General features: G+C 36.7%; 1 protein-coding gene across 1 annotated transcript; it reads right to left on the reverse strand.

Annotated features, from left to right (window-relative positions):
• Positions 1-4,277: 4,277 nt before the first annotated feature.
• LOC127221986 (olfactory receptor 4C46-like) lies at positions 4,278-16,764 on the reverse strand. Its single transcript, XM_051183914.1, has 2 exons — positions 15,980-16,764; positions 4,278-4,398 (listed from the first exon to the last, which is right to left on the reverse strand). Exons 1-2 carry the CDS (start codon positions 16,762-16,764, stop codon positions 4,278-4,280), a joined length of 906 nt encoding a protein of 301 aa, XP_051039871.1.
• Positions 16,765-17,883: the final 1,119 nt, after the last annotated feature.

Below are 17,883 nucleotides of genomic sequence, written 5' to 3' on the forward strand. Positions count from 1 at the left end.
TTATAAGATCAGTGTATGTTCTTATTACTGTGCCTCATGTTTTGAATGTTCTGGATCACAATGCAGTACTGCATTGAAGATTTTGTAACTATGTTTGTTGGAACCTATTGTAGGAAGTATGATTCAGGTTATGGACTTTGAATGTATATCCATTTCTGGTTCCATCTCCAAGATCTCCAGCTCAGTCTGATCTATAATGTACAGAGTAAACAATTTTATGTTAAAGAGGGATCTATCTTTTTAAAAAGAACCTTTAAAAATAATTTGCAACATAACAGAAAACTAATTTATAATGTTCCCCGTTCTTCCTCTCTCTTTCTCTCTCTCTCTATATATATATGTATGTGTATATATATATACATATATATATATATAATTTTGATAAGACAGTTTCAAGAAAATTATTTGTTCCTTGAACTATAAATTCAATTGTGAATTCTTTCTCAGTCCTCAGTAAAAGATAAAGTGAACATCACACATTTCCCCTTAGAGCTTAAGCTAGGATGCTTCTTGCATTCTGAATCAGATGAGGGTAGAATCAATTTCCATATATCATGGTACTAGTTCTCCTACATATCTTGATATTTTATTAATGTTAAATTTAGTATGATTATTTATTCCTTTAACACCTTAGAAAATATTGGTCATGATCTATTAGATACTTTAAAGAATGTAACTTTTTGCCTTTTATTCGTTTTAACACTGCCTCTGTAACCTCATGAGCATCCTGGCATCTGAACAAAGTATTCAATAAATGTATTGGTTCCTGTCTGACACTGAAGTGCCCATCAGTTTGAGTCACCAGTTATCATGATGTGTTTTCAACACAGATGATATGAGTGATACAAAGGACCTACATAGTCTACAAGGAAATTAAAAGTGCTTCTTCCCTTGCTACTTACATTAGTGGTTCATCATTAGTTACTCTTAGAGCCTTCAAGTATTTTGATGCTGAGATTTACAGGAAACATAAGAATGTCAATTACAATCAACAAACTTTCAATAAATATAATAGTCCACACTGTTGGTCTCAACCCTTTAAAAAAAAATCACATTTCGGGATTGGCCCCTGATTCTGCTGCTCCTATATCCAGTCCCAATCGAGAGCACCCTTGGAGCTCTGATACACCCCCACCCATCCCCACCGCCAGCCTACCACCCCTACCCTGTGCCCTACCCCACCCATGGTCTTGCTGCTCTGGTTGAGCACTGGGACAGAGTGTGGAGACAACAGTCCACCCTACTTCAGAGACTTCTCAGAGCAACTCTGAACAAAGGAGACCTGACTATCCATGCAGGAACACCTGTAATTTCCACCAGCTTGGTCTCTGACCCTGCCTCCAGTCCTCTGCTGAAGTCCCAGGCCCCTCCCAGAGATCCGCTTATCTCTGCGGGTCAATTCAGCAAGTTCCTGCTGGCAAGATCCTTGACTCCCAAATCCTGGCCTCTGCCAAATAACGAGGTCTCAGCTGGAGAGTGCCATTTCCAGTGAGATCCCACTATCCTGCAAAACCTTCTCAAGTTCCAGCTCAGCCCTTGCCCTCTTCCGCCGGCTATTGGCCAGAGCTATTGGACTGAGCTATTGACCAGAGGACCACTGTGAGTACCTGCTTGCATATTCTGGATCCTCATCCTTGATCCCATCACTGGATCCCTGTCTGCTGAGAAACCTCCTAGAGAGCTTGGACCACATAGAGCTACAGATATTGAATCTTTGATCCACATAAGCCCATCGGGGAAGTACCATAGAGAGAGGGGGAGACTCCACCAACACCTACTGGAAGAAGCTATGGGAAGAAGGCAATACAAGAAAACCCCTAAATACAGAAAGGCAAGCATGACACCACCAAAATCTAGGGAATCTACACCAACCAGAATGGAACACAACAACAAAGCAGAGGAAGCAGAAGGGTACGACTTAAAAATTACCATCATAAAAATGGTAGAGGCCCTCAAAGAAGATGTAAGAAAATCCCTTAAAGAAATGGAGGAAAAACCAAACAAAAAAGTGGAAGAAATGAACAAATTCCTTAAGGAAAGTACAGAAAGCCAAGAAAAAACAATTAACCAGGTGAAGGAAACGGTTCAAGACTTGAAAACTGAAATTGAGAAAATAAAGGCAACACAAACAGAAGGAAAGCTGGAAATTGAAAAGCTGGGCAAAAAATCGGCAACTACGGACACAAGCATAACCAACAGAATTCAAGAGATGGAAGAGAGAATCTCAGGCATAGAAGATAAACTAGAAGAAATAGATTCAACGACCAAAGAAAATCATAAATCCAACAAATCCTTAACACAAAACATCCAGGAAATGTGGGACACCATGAAAAGGCCAAACCTAAGAATAATAGGCATAGAGGAAGGTGAGGAAGCCCAGCTCAAAGGTGCTGAAAACATATTCAACAAAATCATCGAGGAAAACTTTCCAAATCTGAAGAAGGACATGTCCATGAAAGTACAAGATGCATACCAAACACCAAATAGGCTGGACCAAAGAATAAAGACCCCTCGACATATAATAATCAAAACACCTAGCATACAGAATAAAGAAAGAATATTAAGGGCAGCGAAGGAAAAAGAACAGGTAACATATAAAGGCAGACCTATCAAAATTACACCTGACTTCTCCATGGAAACCCTCAAGGCCAGAAGGTCCTGGATAGATGTTCTAAAAGTATTAAGAGAACACGGATGCCAGCCTAGGCTACTATATCCAGAAAAACTCTTAATCACTATAGATGGAGAGAACAAGATATTTAATGACAAAACCCGATTCTCCCAATAGGTATCTACAAATCCAGCCCTACAGAAAGTATTGGAAGGAAAACTCCAACCCAAGGAAGGTAACTACACCCACAAAAATGTAGGCAACAGATAATCCAACTACACCAGAAACCAAGGGTGAAGCAGAACAAATATATTCACAATACCACTGCCAACAACAAACCTAAATCAAACAAGCATCAACAATCAATGGTCCTTACTCACACTCAACTTTAATGGTCTTAACTCACCTATAAAAAGACAAAGGCTAACAGAATGGATACAAAGACAGAATCCATCCTTCTGCTGCATACAAGAAACACATCTTAGCTTCAAAGATAGACATTACCTCAGGGTAAAGGGTTGGGAATAGATTTTCCAATCAAATGGAAATAAGCAAGCAGGCGTAGCTATTCTAATATCTAACAAGTAAGACTTCAAACCAAAATTAGTTAAAAGAGATGAAGATGGTCATTTCATATTCTTTCTCAGGGGAAATCCATCAACACAAAGTCTCAGTTCTGAACATCTATGCCCCTAATACAAAGTCACCCACATTCGTAAAAGAAACACTACTAAACCTCAAAGCTCATATAAAACCTCACACACTTATAGTGGGAGACTTCAATACACCACTCTCAACACTAGACAGGACCACAAATCAGAAACTCAACAAAGAAACAAAAGAATTAACAGAAGTTATGTCTCAACTGGGGATAACAGACATCTATAGAACATTCCATCCGAAGACAAAAGAATATACCTTCTTCTCTGCTTCACATGGAACCTTCTCTAAAATCGACCACACACTAGGTGACATAATAAACCTCAACAGATACAGTTTTTCCACAATCTAAGGACAGTAAAAGAGACAACCTTATAAATTTACCCTAAACCTGGAAACATCTATAAACCCATTGCATGTGCCTATAACTGCCACTATCCCTAAAGCTATATTATGTGCCTATGACATTTCTAAGGAGGGTAGACAAAATACCAGTTTAAAGATGATTCATGATGAACATTCTGTGCCATAATTACTGAAATCTCTTTTTTTTCTTTCTTTCTTTTTTTTATAGAATGAGTTCTTTAAAAGGGTCACCACATAAGGATTATTTACAAATCCTGACAGGATATAAAGTTAATCACTAAGCTACATTTTCTGAAGGTAATTTCAAACTATTTTTTTAATTGTGCTGAAGAAAATGTCTATGATGAAATAAAACTAATTGTATAACTAGTAACATTATAAATAATCATTGAAATTTATAACACAATACAACAATCAGTCTTTAGCCGAGAATAATTTGAATGCATATTTTGTTACTAAGATTCACAGTAAAATATTCGGTAGTAATTATTCTTCATCTTTGCTATTTATAAATGAGAAAGGCTTTGAGCAGTTTAAACACCTATTGCTCTCCTTAATGACTTTAAGAGTTGTGCAGTGCTTTCTTTTAACAATCTATAAATAAAACAAATTAATTGTGCTTCTATCCTGACTATGTCTTTTAACACCAAACCTTCTTCATGGCATTCTTCATCTCTAAATTCCTTAGGGTATAGATGAGAGGGTTGAACATAGGAGCAATAATGGTGTAAAATAAGGCAAAGATTTTGTCCTCAGGGAAAGTGTAGGAGGTCTAAGGTATGCATAGATGGAATGTCCAAAGAATAAAATAGGACCCACAGGTAGAAAGAGCTTTATGTCTTCCTTCTGCTGAGTGATTCCTTAATGTGAATAGTATAACCACATATGAACCAAACAAGAGAACAAAGGTTACCAAAGCAACAATTCCTGAATTGGCAACCATGAGGACACCACCTTCCTCTATGCCTATTATTCTTAGGTTTGGCCTTTTCATGGTGTCCCACATTTCCTGGATGTTTTGTGTTAAGGATTTGTTGGATTTATGGTATTCTTTGGTCGATGAATCTATTTCTTCTAGTTTATCTTCTGCGCCTGAGATTCCCTCTTCCATCTTTTGAATTCTATTGGTTATGCTTGTGTCCCTGGTTTCCGATTTTTTGCCCAGCTTTTCAATTTCCAGCTTTCCTTCCATTTGTGTTGCCTTTATTTTCTCAATTTCGGTTTTCAAGTCTTGAAACGTTTCCTTCACCTGGTTAATTGTTTTTTCTTGGCTTTCTGTACTTTCCTTAAGGAATTTGTTCATTTCTTCCACTTTTTTTGTTTGTTTTTTCCTCCATTTCTTTAAGGGATTTTCTCATATCTTCTTTGAGGGCCTCTATCATTTTTATGATGGTGATTTTTAAGTTGTACCCTTCTGCTTCCTCTGCTTTGTTGTGGTGTTCCATTCTAGTTGGTGTAGATTCCCTAGATTCTGGTGGTGTCATGTTTGTCTTTCTGTATTTAGGTGTTCTCTTGTATTGCCTTCTTCCCATAGTTTCTTCCAGTAGGTGTTGGTGGTGTCTCTTCCCTCTCTCAATGGTCCTTCCCTGATGGGCTTATGTGGATCAAAGATTCAATATCTGTAGCTCTATGTGGTCCAAGCTCTCTAGGAGGTTTCTCTCTGGCCAATAGCCGGCAGAAGAGGACAAGGGCTGGGCTGGAACTTGACAAGTTTTGCAGGGTAGTGGGATCTCACTGGAAACTGGCACTCTCCAGCTGAGACCTTGTTCTTTGGCAGGGGCCCGGATTTGGGGGTCAAGGATCTTGCCTGCAGGAACACCAAATGGACCAGCAGAGATAGGCGGATCTCTGGGAGGGGCCCGGGACTCCAGCAGAGGACTGGAGGCGGGGTCAGAGGACAAGCCAGTGGAAATTCCAGGTAGTCCGGCGTGGATAGTCAGGTCTCCTTTGTTAAGAGTTGTTCTAGAGGTATCCGAAGTAGGGTGGACTGTTGGCTCCACCCTCTGTCCCAGTGCTCAACCAGAGTGCCAGGACCTTAGGTGGGGTAGGGCACAGGGTAGGGGGGGTAGGCTGGAGGTTGGGATGGGTGGGGTGTATCAGAGCTCCAAGGATGCTCTCAATGGGGACTGGAGACAGGAGCAGCAGGATCAGGGGCCAATCCAGGGAGTTCAGCCGGGTGAGGGGGGAAAAGAGCTTGAAGGGGACAGGCAGCCCCAATTGGGCCCAGACTCACCTCTGGCCAATAGCTGGCAGGAGAGGATGAGGGCTGGGCTGGAACTTGAGAAGGTTTTTCAGGGTAGTGAGATCTCACTGGAAACTGGCGCTCTCCAGCTGAGACCTTGTTCTTTGGCAGGGGCCCGGATTTGGGGGTCAAGGATCTTGCCCGCAGGAACTCCGAGTGGACCTGCAGAGATCTAGCCCTACTTTTTTCAGACAACAAAGAGACAGAGAAAGAAATCAGAGAAACATCACCCTTTACAATAGCCACAAGCAACATAAAGTATCTTGGTGTAATGCTTATCAAACAAGTAAAAGACCTATATAATAATAACTTTGTGAAACTAAAGAAAGAAATTAAAGAAGATACCAGAAAATGGAAAGATCTCCCATGCTCTTGGTTAGGTGGGAATAACATAGTAAAAACGGCAATCTTACCAAAAGCAATCTACAGATTCAATGCAATCCCCATTAAAATCCCATCACAATTCTTCACCGACCTTGAAAGGATAATAATCAACTTTATATGGAAAAACAAAAGACGCAGGATAGCCAAAACAACCCTATACAATAAAAGAACTTCAGGGGCATCACCATTCCTGACTTTAAGCTCTATTGCAGAGCTATACTTCTGAAAACAGCCTGGTATTGGCATAAAAATAGACAGGTAGAGCAATGGAATAGAATTGAAAATCCTGATATTAATCCACGCACCTATGAACACCTGATTTTCGACAAAACAGCGAAAATTATACAATGGGGCAAGGACAGCATCTTCAACAAATGGTGCTGGCACAATTGGATGAGGTTTTGTAGAAGACTGCAGATAGACCCATGTCTGTCGCCATGCAGAAAACTCAAGTCCAAATGGATCAAAGACCTCAACATCAATCCAGTCACATTGAACTTCTTAGAAGAGAAAGTAGGAGGTACCCTTGAACAAATTGGTATAGGAGACTGCTTCTTGAACATAACTCCAGGGGCACAGACACTGAAAGAAACAATTAATAAATGGGACCTCTTCAAACTTAGAAGCTTCTGTAAAACAAAGGACACAGTCGACAAGACCAAACGGCAGCCCACTGACTGGGAAAAGATTTTCACCAAACCTATATCCGACAAAGGGCTGATCTTCAAAATACACAAATAACTTGGGAAACTAGTCAACAAAACACCAAATAACCCTATTAAAAAATGGGGTACAGAACTGAAGAAAGATTTCTCAATGGAGGAAATCAAAAAGGCTGAAAGACACTTAAGAAAATGCTCCACATCCTTAGCTATCAGGGAAATGCAAATCAAAACAACTTTGAGATACCATCTTACCCTTGCCAGAATGGCTAAAATTAGAAACACCAATGATGACTCATGTTGGAGAGGATGTGGAGGAAGGGGAACACTCCTCCAATGCTGGTTGGAGTGCGAACTCATACAGCCATTTTGGAGATCAGTATGGCAGTTCCTCAGGAAAATGGGAATTAGTTTACCACAGGAACCGGCAATCCCCCTCTTAGGCATATACCCAAAGGATTCATATCCATGCATCAAAGACATCTGTTCAACTATGTTCATAGCAGCACTATTCGTAATAGCAAGAACCTGGAAGCAACCTAGATGCCCCTCAATTAAAAAATGGTTAATGAAGATGTGGCACATCTACACAATGGAATACAACTCTGCAGAAAAAAAAATAGTTATCTTGAAATTCGCAGGCAAGTGGATGAACTTGAAGAAACCATCCTGAGTGAGGTAACCCAGTTACAAAAAGAGGAACACAGTATGTACTCATTCATATATGGATTTTAGAGCTAGATCAAATGATCACCAGCCTATAATTCACATCACCAGATGAACTAGGATCCAAGGTGTATTCTAAGAAATTCATATAAAGTCCCTCACAATACTAGGCAGGGACAAGTCCCCCAGAGCTCAGGTGAAGTGGGGGGGGGGCAGCGAATGCAGAGAGAAGTAGGAGAAAATGAGGGGGAGGAATGGAAAACATGTGTGACCAGGAAGATTGAGCATGGTTAGGAATAGAAGATATGAAAGAGAGAGAGAGAGAGAGAGAGAGAGAGAGAGAGAGAGAACATAAAAGAGGGAGCCAATATTGGTTTGAAGATAAAATTGAACACAAAGAAAGATCTAGAGAACTACAAGACTGCTGCCAATTAACAATCTCAGCTTCTGTGGAAAGGCTATCATAAATGCCCTTACCAGAGAGTGAGATCAACAACTAATTCTCCATGGAGCCCTCAACTAATGCCTGTTGAAAACAGGATCAAACACCCATACATAAACACTGAGTAGAACCCTGATGCATGCAGATGGAGGGGACAAGACCATGCAGCAGACACACATACAGACAGTTTATCTGAACAAGGAGGAGCTAATGGCCACTAGACTGATAGCTTGGAAGCCAGCATGGGACTGACTCAGGCCCCCCTAAATATGGGCCTCAGGCAGAAGGACTGAGCAGTCTAAGAGACCTCAGACAGTGGAGCCAGGATGTATCCCTGGTGCACAAAAGGACTTTGTGAACATATCCCCCATGGAGGGATAACTGTCTTAATCTAGAGAGAGGAGAGAAGCCCTAGTCCCTACTTCACAGGATCTGTCAGATCTACATTACCCCAACTGGATGGCATTTCCCTACATATAGAATTGGGGTGGGGGATGGGAGGGGAGGGTGTTTAGTGTGCATGTGAGAGGGCAGAGAGGGTAAAAGGGAGGGAAGGAGAGAGGGAGGGCTAGATGGAGAGAGGGAGGGAGGGAGAGGGAACTGGGATCGACATGTAAAATCATATATTAAACTAAAAAAAAAAAAAATGCTTTGACTCCAAAATTTAAGTTGAAGGACAAGTTACTGGGGAAAATGATTTCTATTTTAGTTTCCACAGAAAATGAAAAGATGTGGATTCCTTCCAGACTAATGTGGTTTGATCATGCCAGACCGCCTGAAACAGAGTACAAGCTGATCCTACATTCAAAACAGCTGGACAAAACAGCCCTACAGACTACAGCCAGGATATCTGAATCTTCTTCGAATCCCCCATGACAGGGCCCCTTACCAGCAGGAAGTAGTTTGAAAAGAACGATGCCCAAATTCCCAAATATTGTGTATAAATGTTTGTTTTCATTTAATTGGACTTTGTTATATAAAATTAAATAAAATAATAATAAAAATAAAAAATGATGAAATTTAGATATTCATGGACCCATATAGAATAGGCAGATCAAGCAATATAAAATATTGAAAAACTCTCATCTCAAGCAGAAAATCTATTAGTGTCCCTTAACTGACTTGCTGTTTATCCTTTAACCTTATTTTCTTCTCCACAAGGGAACCAAGGTTTCACTTTCTGAGCTTTATCACTTTAAAACAATTTATTTAAACTTGAAAACCAAATAGCTTCTAAGGATGCTCTACTTAAAATAATGAGTACATGCATAAAAAACAAGTGAGCTTTGGGCTCCATAGCATAATGCTATATCTTATTAGCCATTTTTTTAGTTTTAATAAATACATGCTTGTGAAAAATAAAAAAAATTCACATTTCTCAGTGTTAGAAATAAATACAATTTCCAAGGGTTTCAATTCCCCCTTTTCTCTATACCTGATAGTTTAGTAAATACAGAGTAAGGGAAACCATCACACATTCAGATTGGGATTTCAAAACACAGAATGAAATTTTGGCACCAACTCTTATGGTCATATACAGCTGCAATCCTAGCACTTACCTGTGAGTTTGAAGTCTCACTATGCTTCACAATTCCAAATAACCTAAACAAAACTGAACAACAAAATATTTTAATTTAAAAAAATAAAGTGAACTCTAGTTACTTTATATTTTGACTCTGCATCCATTTCCTTATTTCCAATTTAGATTTTTTTTGGGGCGTAAATAGTGGTAATTTTCTGTGATTTCTTTGAAATCATCCAGTGTCTATTAATATACATTTTAATGCTCTTTTCTTTTGCCTAGCAGTTTATCATATTTTATGGATTTATACTATTATATTTTTGTAGTTCATAATCATTAGCCGTGAGCTTCTTCTCATGTATTTCTGACTGATTTTTTTTTTTTAGCATTTTTACTGTTACAGGTCTTTTTATTTTATTTAAATTATATGTACATACACATATGTGTGCATGTATGTATGTATGTATGTATATATCTATGCATGTATGTACATATGTGGAGGTCCTTCATGTGTTTTAAAAACCACAAAACTACTCATTCTATCATCAATTATATTAGTAGAAACTGTTTTTATATTCTTTGTACAACCTGCTGAGATTGGAACTGGGTAGATAAACACTTAAACAGAACTACCCACAAGCCTAGCTAAAAGACTACAGGAGCTAAAACAAGTATTCTCATCCTCTTGTTTATTTGCTATTGTGATAAGGATGACATATCCACCTCTGGCTAACATTTCCTCTTATTTTTCCTCTAGTTTTAACACCACTGCTTCCCTTTCTAACTACATCATTTAGATGCCACTGCTTAAACTGTGGCATAACAACCCATATGAAGTTGAAGCTAATTGTGCAGTTTTCTGAAATCTTAGAACCTTTTATGGATATTTTAAAACCAAAATTTAGTTAAAATCATGAGTGATAAATTTTAGATGTTGCTGACAGTACTTCTCCAAGTTATACTGTGACACTTAATTGTTGTCTTGTTTAAAGCTACCAAACATGACCTGAAACACCTTATCTTAGAGTTGAAGCCATTGTATATTATTTGAGTAGAAATATAATGATTTGTTTACCGAAAGAGACATTTTGTTATGAATTCTCATCATGAAATAAGCCAATTGACATGGGTTTTGATCATTGGTGTATTAATTTAATTTTTTTTTCTTTTTGAGGTATGAATTGAGTCTCATAAAACATTTTAAAGTGATGCAGTAGAGAACTCCCCCCTTTCAACAAAGGGCAGGAAGGATACCACCAGTTCAATAATGTCTACATCATGAGCAATCACAGGAAGACATTTCTTACTGTTGCCAACACACAGTTTAGCTTGGAAGACAAGGATGCTCTCACTAAGCTGGTGGAAGCTATTAGAACCAATTGCAATGACAGACACAATGAGATTGCTGCCACTGGAAAGGCAACATCCAGGCTCCTAAATCTGTGATTATAATTGCAAGCTGTATAAGACAAAAGCCAAAGGACTTACCACTAACCTAGGTTACATGTACAATGCTATGTTTTCTGTACATAAATATAAAGTGCAAAATTGACAACTGGAAGGCATTCCCCTACATATGGAATTGGGGTGGGTGGATGGGAGGGGAGGGTGTTTAGAGTGCATGTGAGAGGGCAGAGAGGGTAAAAGGGAGGGAAGGAGAGAGGGAGGGCTAGACGGAGGGAGGGAGGGAGAGGGAACTGGGATCGACATTTAAAAAAATATATTAAACTAAAAAAAAATGCTTTGACTCCAAAATTTAAGTTGAAGGACAAGTTAGTGGGGAAAAGGATTTCTATTTTAGTTTCCACAGTAAATGAAAAGATGTGGATTCCTTCCAGACTAATGTGGTTTGATCACGCCAGACCGCCTGAAACAGAGTACAAGCTGATCCTACATCCTACATTCAAAACAGCTGGACAAAACAGCCCTACAGACTACAGCCAGGATATCTGAATCTTCTTCGAATCCCCCATGACAGGGCCCCTTACCAGCAGGAAGTAGTTTGAAAAGAACGACGCCCAAATTCCCAAATATTGGGTATAAATGTTTGTTTTCATTTAATTGGACTATGTTATATAAAATTAAATAAAATTAAATAAAATTAAATAAAATAAAATAAAAAAAAAGGAAAAGTAAATGGATATTGGCTTGGTTTTACAAAAGAATTTCCAACAATTTCTGAGATGGTTCTTAACAATTTTTTTTTCATTTTTTCAGAAATACTCTTTCCACATTGATGGTTATAAATTCACAATTTCTGTCAGCTATGAAAATAGAGGGTGTGGTTATATTCTGTACAAAGTATTAAACCAAAATTTATTATTTATGTTAAAATAGCAAGTAAATGTTACCCCACTCAATTATTTTTCTCCTTCAATAAATGGTGAAATCAGAAGTATACTAAAGAATTATTTTAAGAATAAATTTATCTTACTATTGGGTATTTGATTTGTATACCTATTTTATATATTCAACACCTAAAATAATGGAAAAAAATTCTTATGAAATGGGTCTCATAAGTTGGAAAGTTAAAAAAAAAAAGCCTTGAGTTTAACAAAAATAAGTTTTCCATATCTTACTTTCTTAAGATAATACTAACAGGATTTATATATGCTGTTAAAATTGATGTTTTTTTCAAGATTTAGTAATATTTCATTGTGGAAATATATTACATATTCTCCATTCAGTCATTTGGTAGTGTCCATAACATTTTCTCTAATATATTGTTTATTGTCGATAATATTTTATGGCATTAAGAGTACTCATGAATTTATGATTCTAATTCCCAGTATTTGGCATAGAAATTTGAGGGTGTACTTACTAGATCAAGTGGTAGTCTTTGTGATACCCATATCGTGTTTTGCATTCTTTACCAGTATACACCCACAAACAGCAGGAAAGAGCCTTAATTTCTACCTTTCATTGCCAGTATTCATTATTTGTTCTAGAAGAGCCATCCTTTCAGCTAATATTAAGCATCTCAATATGACACTGAGCTGCAGTTTTCATGACTGTGGATGTCATTGAATGCATTATTATTTAGTCTTTGAATAGTAATGTCTTGTTTTGAACAACATACAACATTTTAGCATATTTATTTTTGTCTTTATAGATTAATATATAAGTAAGAAATATGAATAGATATATATCATACATCGTTTATATTTTGTACATATACACATTGCAAAATCGCTAATTCAAGATTAAAATGTTAATCTTCTCAAACATTGGCTTTTCTTAAGCTGGTGATATTCCAAATCATTTCCTCTAACATTTTAAAAAGTTTATTTAGTATATATTATGTGGAGACAAAATGGTACAGGTCTCTTTATATTTGAAATTATATCAGTCAAGGCTTGTTTTTTTTTTTTTTTACTTGTTTCTAAACTTGTTTATTTAACATTTTTTAATTGTTCTTTCTTTCTTTATTTATTTTATATAACCAAGTCCATTTAAATGAAAACAAACATTTATAGACAATATTTGGGAATCTGGGGTGTCGTTCTTTCCAAACTACTTCCTGTTGGTAAGGGGCGCTGTCATGGGGGATTCGAAGAAGATACAGAAATCCTGGCTGTAGTCTGTAAGGCTGCTTATTACAGCTGTTTAGAATGTAGGATGACCTGGTACTCTGTTTCAGGTGGTTTGGCTTGATCAAACCACATTAGTCTGGAAAGAATCCACATATTTTCATTTTCTGTGGAAACAAAAATAGAAATCCTTTTCCCCAGTAACTTGTCCTTCAACTTAAATTTTGGAGTCAAAGCACTTTTTTTATTTAATTTATTATTTTACATGTCGATCCCAGTTCCCTCTCCCTCCCTTCTTCCCTCCCTTCAAGGCTTGTTCTTAACATCTCTATCCATGACTTTGTACTGGGAGTGTTTTCTTCTGCCAAACAAAGCTACTAAAAAGATTGATATTGATCAGTAGTCATATCTATAAAATTCAAAATACCAGAACACTGAAAGTACTCTTATTTGATCTCTAAGAGCACTGTTTGGTGGAAAAGGTTTTCATATATATATAACAATAACTACTCTATGGGATTTGCCTAATTTTCTATATTATGCTTATAAATTTCCTATTCTGATTTCTACCTGCTGGTGAGGGATAAGCACTCAAATGAATATAATTAAATAAATACATACAAACACATTCTAAAAAATCTTCTTGAAAAGAAAGATAACTAATAACATAGAGACATTGACAAATGAGTTGCGGGCTATCAACATTTGAGTGTATAAGGCTGAAGCTGGTATTCTGATCTTAAAGATAAAATGGAAAACATAATTGATATTTCTAAATCTCACTCACATCCTCTCTAACAGACATATGCTCAAATTCCCCAACAGTCATGTATTTTGGAAATTAACAGTTAACATTCCTACTCTTTTCTGGGCAATTTTAATTTAAGGTAACTACCTTAAGACCATGTAGTGGACAACAAATCACTGCCATGGTCTTACAAAATGAAGTCTCTCTTCCTTAAACACCATGGCCAGTCAATTGTGTGATAGAATATGATTTACACCTCCCCAAGGTTCTAGGCTAAGGTTAGATATCTGTTGGGATCAAGTCTTCTCATCACCATTTTTTTTTTTTTTTGCTCAATTGATTCTTTCTCATTATTTTATTATTATTTAGAGTTCAGGTTTAATAAATTCTCAAATAGAGAAAAATAACTTGTTATACAGGAGGGTTAGAAAGAATCAAACTGTAAGTTCTGGTTTATATTTTTCAATGAATTTAAAATAGTACAATAGGAGAAGTATTTGTAAAAGTTAATGACCATTTCTTCATATCCAACAGAAGGATTTATTCTACATTGTCTGAGGAAACTATCATGGCCTTCTGCGAAAGCATGTTGCTAGAAGACATTGAAAGGCATTGAATAGTCTCCTTAGGGATCACTCCCACCACCCAAATTAGATTGTAGACCAATCTAAATTTATATCTACTTCAAAAAGTGACCTGTGAGTTTGTATAGTACATTACAAAGGTTTGTATGATTAGACCAATTTATCCAGAAACATGTGTAATGATGGAGAAACAACCATAAGTTGTATCAGATTAATTTTATTTATACATATGCAGTAGGTTAAAATCCATCATTAAGTTGAACCTCAGGCATTGATGGACAGCCCTGTCAAAGTATGTGTCAGCAACATGACCAAAAGTGTGTCCACAGTGAGTAAAAATATATAGACAATTCTATACATATGAATTAAAAATCAATTTTAAAAAAGGAAAACAAATGATATTTTTGGGTGGGAAATGTATGAGAAAGGATAGAAACAAAGGGGGAAATAACATAACTATATTTTACTTTTATAAAAATTTAAAAGTTTATGGGTGGACAATATTGTTCAGTCCATAAAGGTACTTTCATGGCAAGCCTGGTATTTGGTGTTTGATCTTTGGAAACCATATAGAGGTGGATGGAGAAAAATGACATTACAGAGTTTTCCTCTGGTTTCTACTAAAACAGCACCAAAGGTATATCCAATGATGTGTTTACTTTCACTAACCCAATAATAACAATAAATAAAACTTAAAGATTTGAAAATAGAATAAATAAGAAAGGAAAGAATTATTGTCAAGGAAACTGGAATGTTGGTATAATTTACAATTTAAGTCCTATACATAATCATGGAAGAGACTAGAATATAATTTTGATAAAAATTGTAAACAAATTTATTAATGAAATGACTGATGCACTGAAATGTTCTCTAATCATTATTCTCTTCGGTCAGACCCTACTGTGGGAAAAGGTTACTTAATGAACAAATATCTATGATAAGTAACTAATGAAATTATGGGATGGAAAAGAATCACTGGTCACAAATTAAATGTCAAAGGTATAATGTATCTATAACAAATAACATTGAAAAGAGAAGTCAAAATTTTCTAACCTGAAATGTAGTCTACTGGTACTTGGCATAAATCAGAACCAGGGTGTGTGTGTTTGTATGTGTGTGTGTGTGTGTGTGTGTGTGTGTGTGTGTGTGTATGTATGTGTGTATTTGTGGTTTTGTTTTTTTGTGTGTGTGTTTGGGTGGGTGGTTGTGTATGCGTTTTGGTAATGAAGCAACCTGAGTTAAACTATTCCCATATGGGGCATTTATTTATGCTTACCTCTGTGTAACATACATTTAGCAGTTATTTGTTTCTACATTATGTAAGTTATCCATATTGGGATATCCAAAATCCAATCTATACATTCAATTCCTTCTCCAGTCCATCTAAGTTGCATCATGAAGTTGCATGATTCTTGGTTTATTTGTCCTCTGACTGAATCTTTCTACTAAATAGTCTCTTAATGGCATTTTTCATTTGATTATTTCTCAAGGTGTAGATTAATGGGTTTAGCATGGGAGTTATCACAGCATAAAAAATAGCAACTGATTTGTCAAGGGGTAATGTACCTGCAGGTCTCATGTACACAAATGTGCAGGGTACAAAAAGTAAAACTACCACTATAATATGAGAAACACAGGTAGAGAGGGCTTTGCGCCTTCCTTCTGCACTGTGGGTTCTTAGTGTATAAAGGATGACCACGTAGGAGATGAGCAGAAGGAGAAAGATTAACAGACAGATGAAGCCACTGTTGGCAGCAACAAAGAAACCTAGATTGTGGGTATCAACACAGGCTAGATCAAGCAAAGGGTTCAGATCACACATAAAGTGATCTATGACATTAGGGCCACAGAAAGGTAGTCTAATAATGAAAAGAATTTGTATACCTCCATGAAGAAAGCCTCCAGCCCATGAAACTCCCACCAGTAAATTACAGAGTCGTCTGTTCATGATGGCTGCATAGTGCAGTGGTTTGCAAATGGCAACATAGCGGTCATACGCCATGACAGTAAGCAAGATCACCTCAGCACCTCCAAAGAAATGTTCCCCAAAGACTTGGGTCATGCATCCATTGAATTGAATGGACTTCCTTTCATGGAGTGAATCAACAATCAGCTTAGGAGTACTGACAGAGGAGTAGCAGGCATCAATGAAGGAGAGATAGGTCAGAAAATAGTACATAGGGGAACCCAACAGTTGGCTGTTTGTAATGGTGATCAGAATGAGCAAGTTTCCTACCACAGAGACTATGTAGATGACCAAAAACACAGCAAATATGATTTTCTTCATATGTGGGTTCTGTGTGAGTCCCAGGAGCACAAACTCGGTCACATTGTTTCTGTATTCCATCTAGTTCTTGAGACAGTTAATCATATTTCCTAAATGAAAAATGATACATACTTATGTTTATTTATTTTCTAATAATTAGTGTTTATATTTTGTTAATATTAATGAAATATCATATTTTCTTTTAATATTTCAGAAAGAGTTCTACATAGTTATGACTACTTTTGACTATAGAGTTGCCTAATCAATAAAGATAGCTGAAATGTTTATGGATATGAACAACGTTTTTTAATAAACTAGATAATCATAAGTGTGCTGAATTTTGGGAATGATTCGTAGCCTAAAAGTAGTTCTGATTAAACTCCTAAAGGCAGTTAAAGTCACAATGGATAGTGGGGTATAGAGTAATTGAGTGTAATAGCCATTAAAGTAAAGTAATTTTAACAGTTCATTTATAGGGTATGTATAGGCATAAAACTTATATCAGATTTGAGTGGGAAAGTATTAGTGAATTTGAGTAAGAAAGAACCTTGTACACTTATATCATAAACTAAGCCTTGCCATGGCTAAAACACACTGGTATTCACCAGTTAGTCATGTTAGAGAAGCTAATAGCAAGAGAAGGAGTCACATTAGCATTTTAAAAACTAGGTGTAAAAATACAAATATTTTGATCTAGATTTAAATTCCATATGTTATATGCAATTACATAGACAATAAAACAAGAAATCAGAACAGAAATTTGTATAAACAGTTCAGTGGAGATGGTACTGAGTGCATAGTGAAAGTAAGCTTTTGTTATTTGCTACAAGCTACAAGATCACACTGTAATTATGCAACCTTTGCATCAAGAATAACTTAGAAGAATTAAGAATTCTTTGGATAGATCAAATCAGTACAAAGTAGTACCTGACATTATAATGTCATGGATGAATTAGCTGTGTCTTGCTGTAGTTTCTTCCTGTAGCTTATCCCTTTCTATAACAAACTTGGGATTTTCTTCCTATAGTTCAGCACCATCTGTTCATTTACTGGGAACTAATTTCTCACGTGCATTTAGAGTTTTACTGATTATACTCTGTAGTTATGTGCACATACCTGCTCTCCATTAACAGGTCCTACTTTACTGATTATATTCCTTAGCTATGTGTGAGGCCTGTTTCCCACTATCAATCTTTGTTC

The sequence above is a fragment of the Phodopus roborovskii genome, unplaced genomic scaffold (genome assembly GCF_943737965.1).
Source record: "Phodopus roborovskii unplaced genomic scaffold, PHOROB, whole genome shotgun sequence".
In the NCBI taxonomy this organism is placed as follows: Eukaryota; Metazoa; Chordata; class Mammalia; order Rodentia; family Cricetidae; genus Phodopus; species Phodopus roborovskii.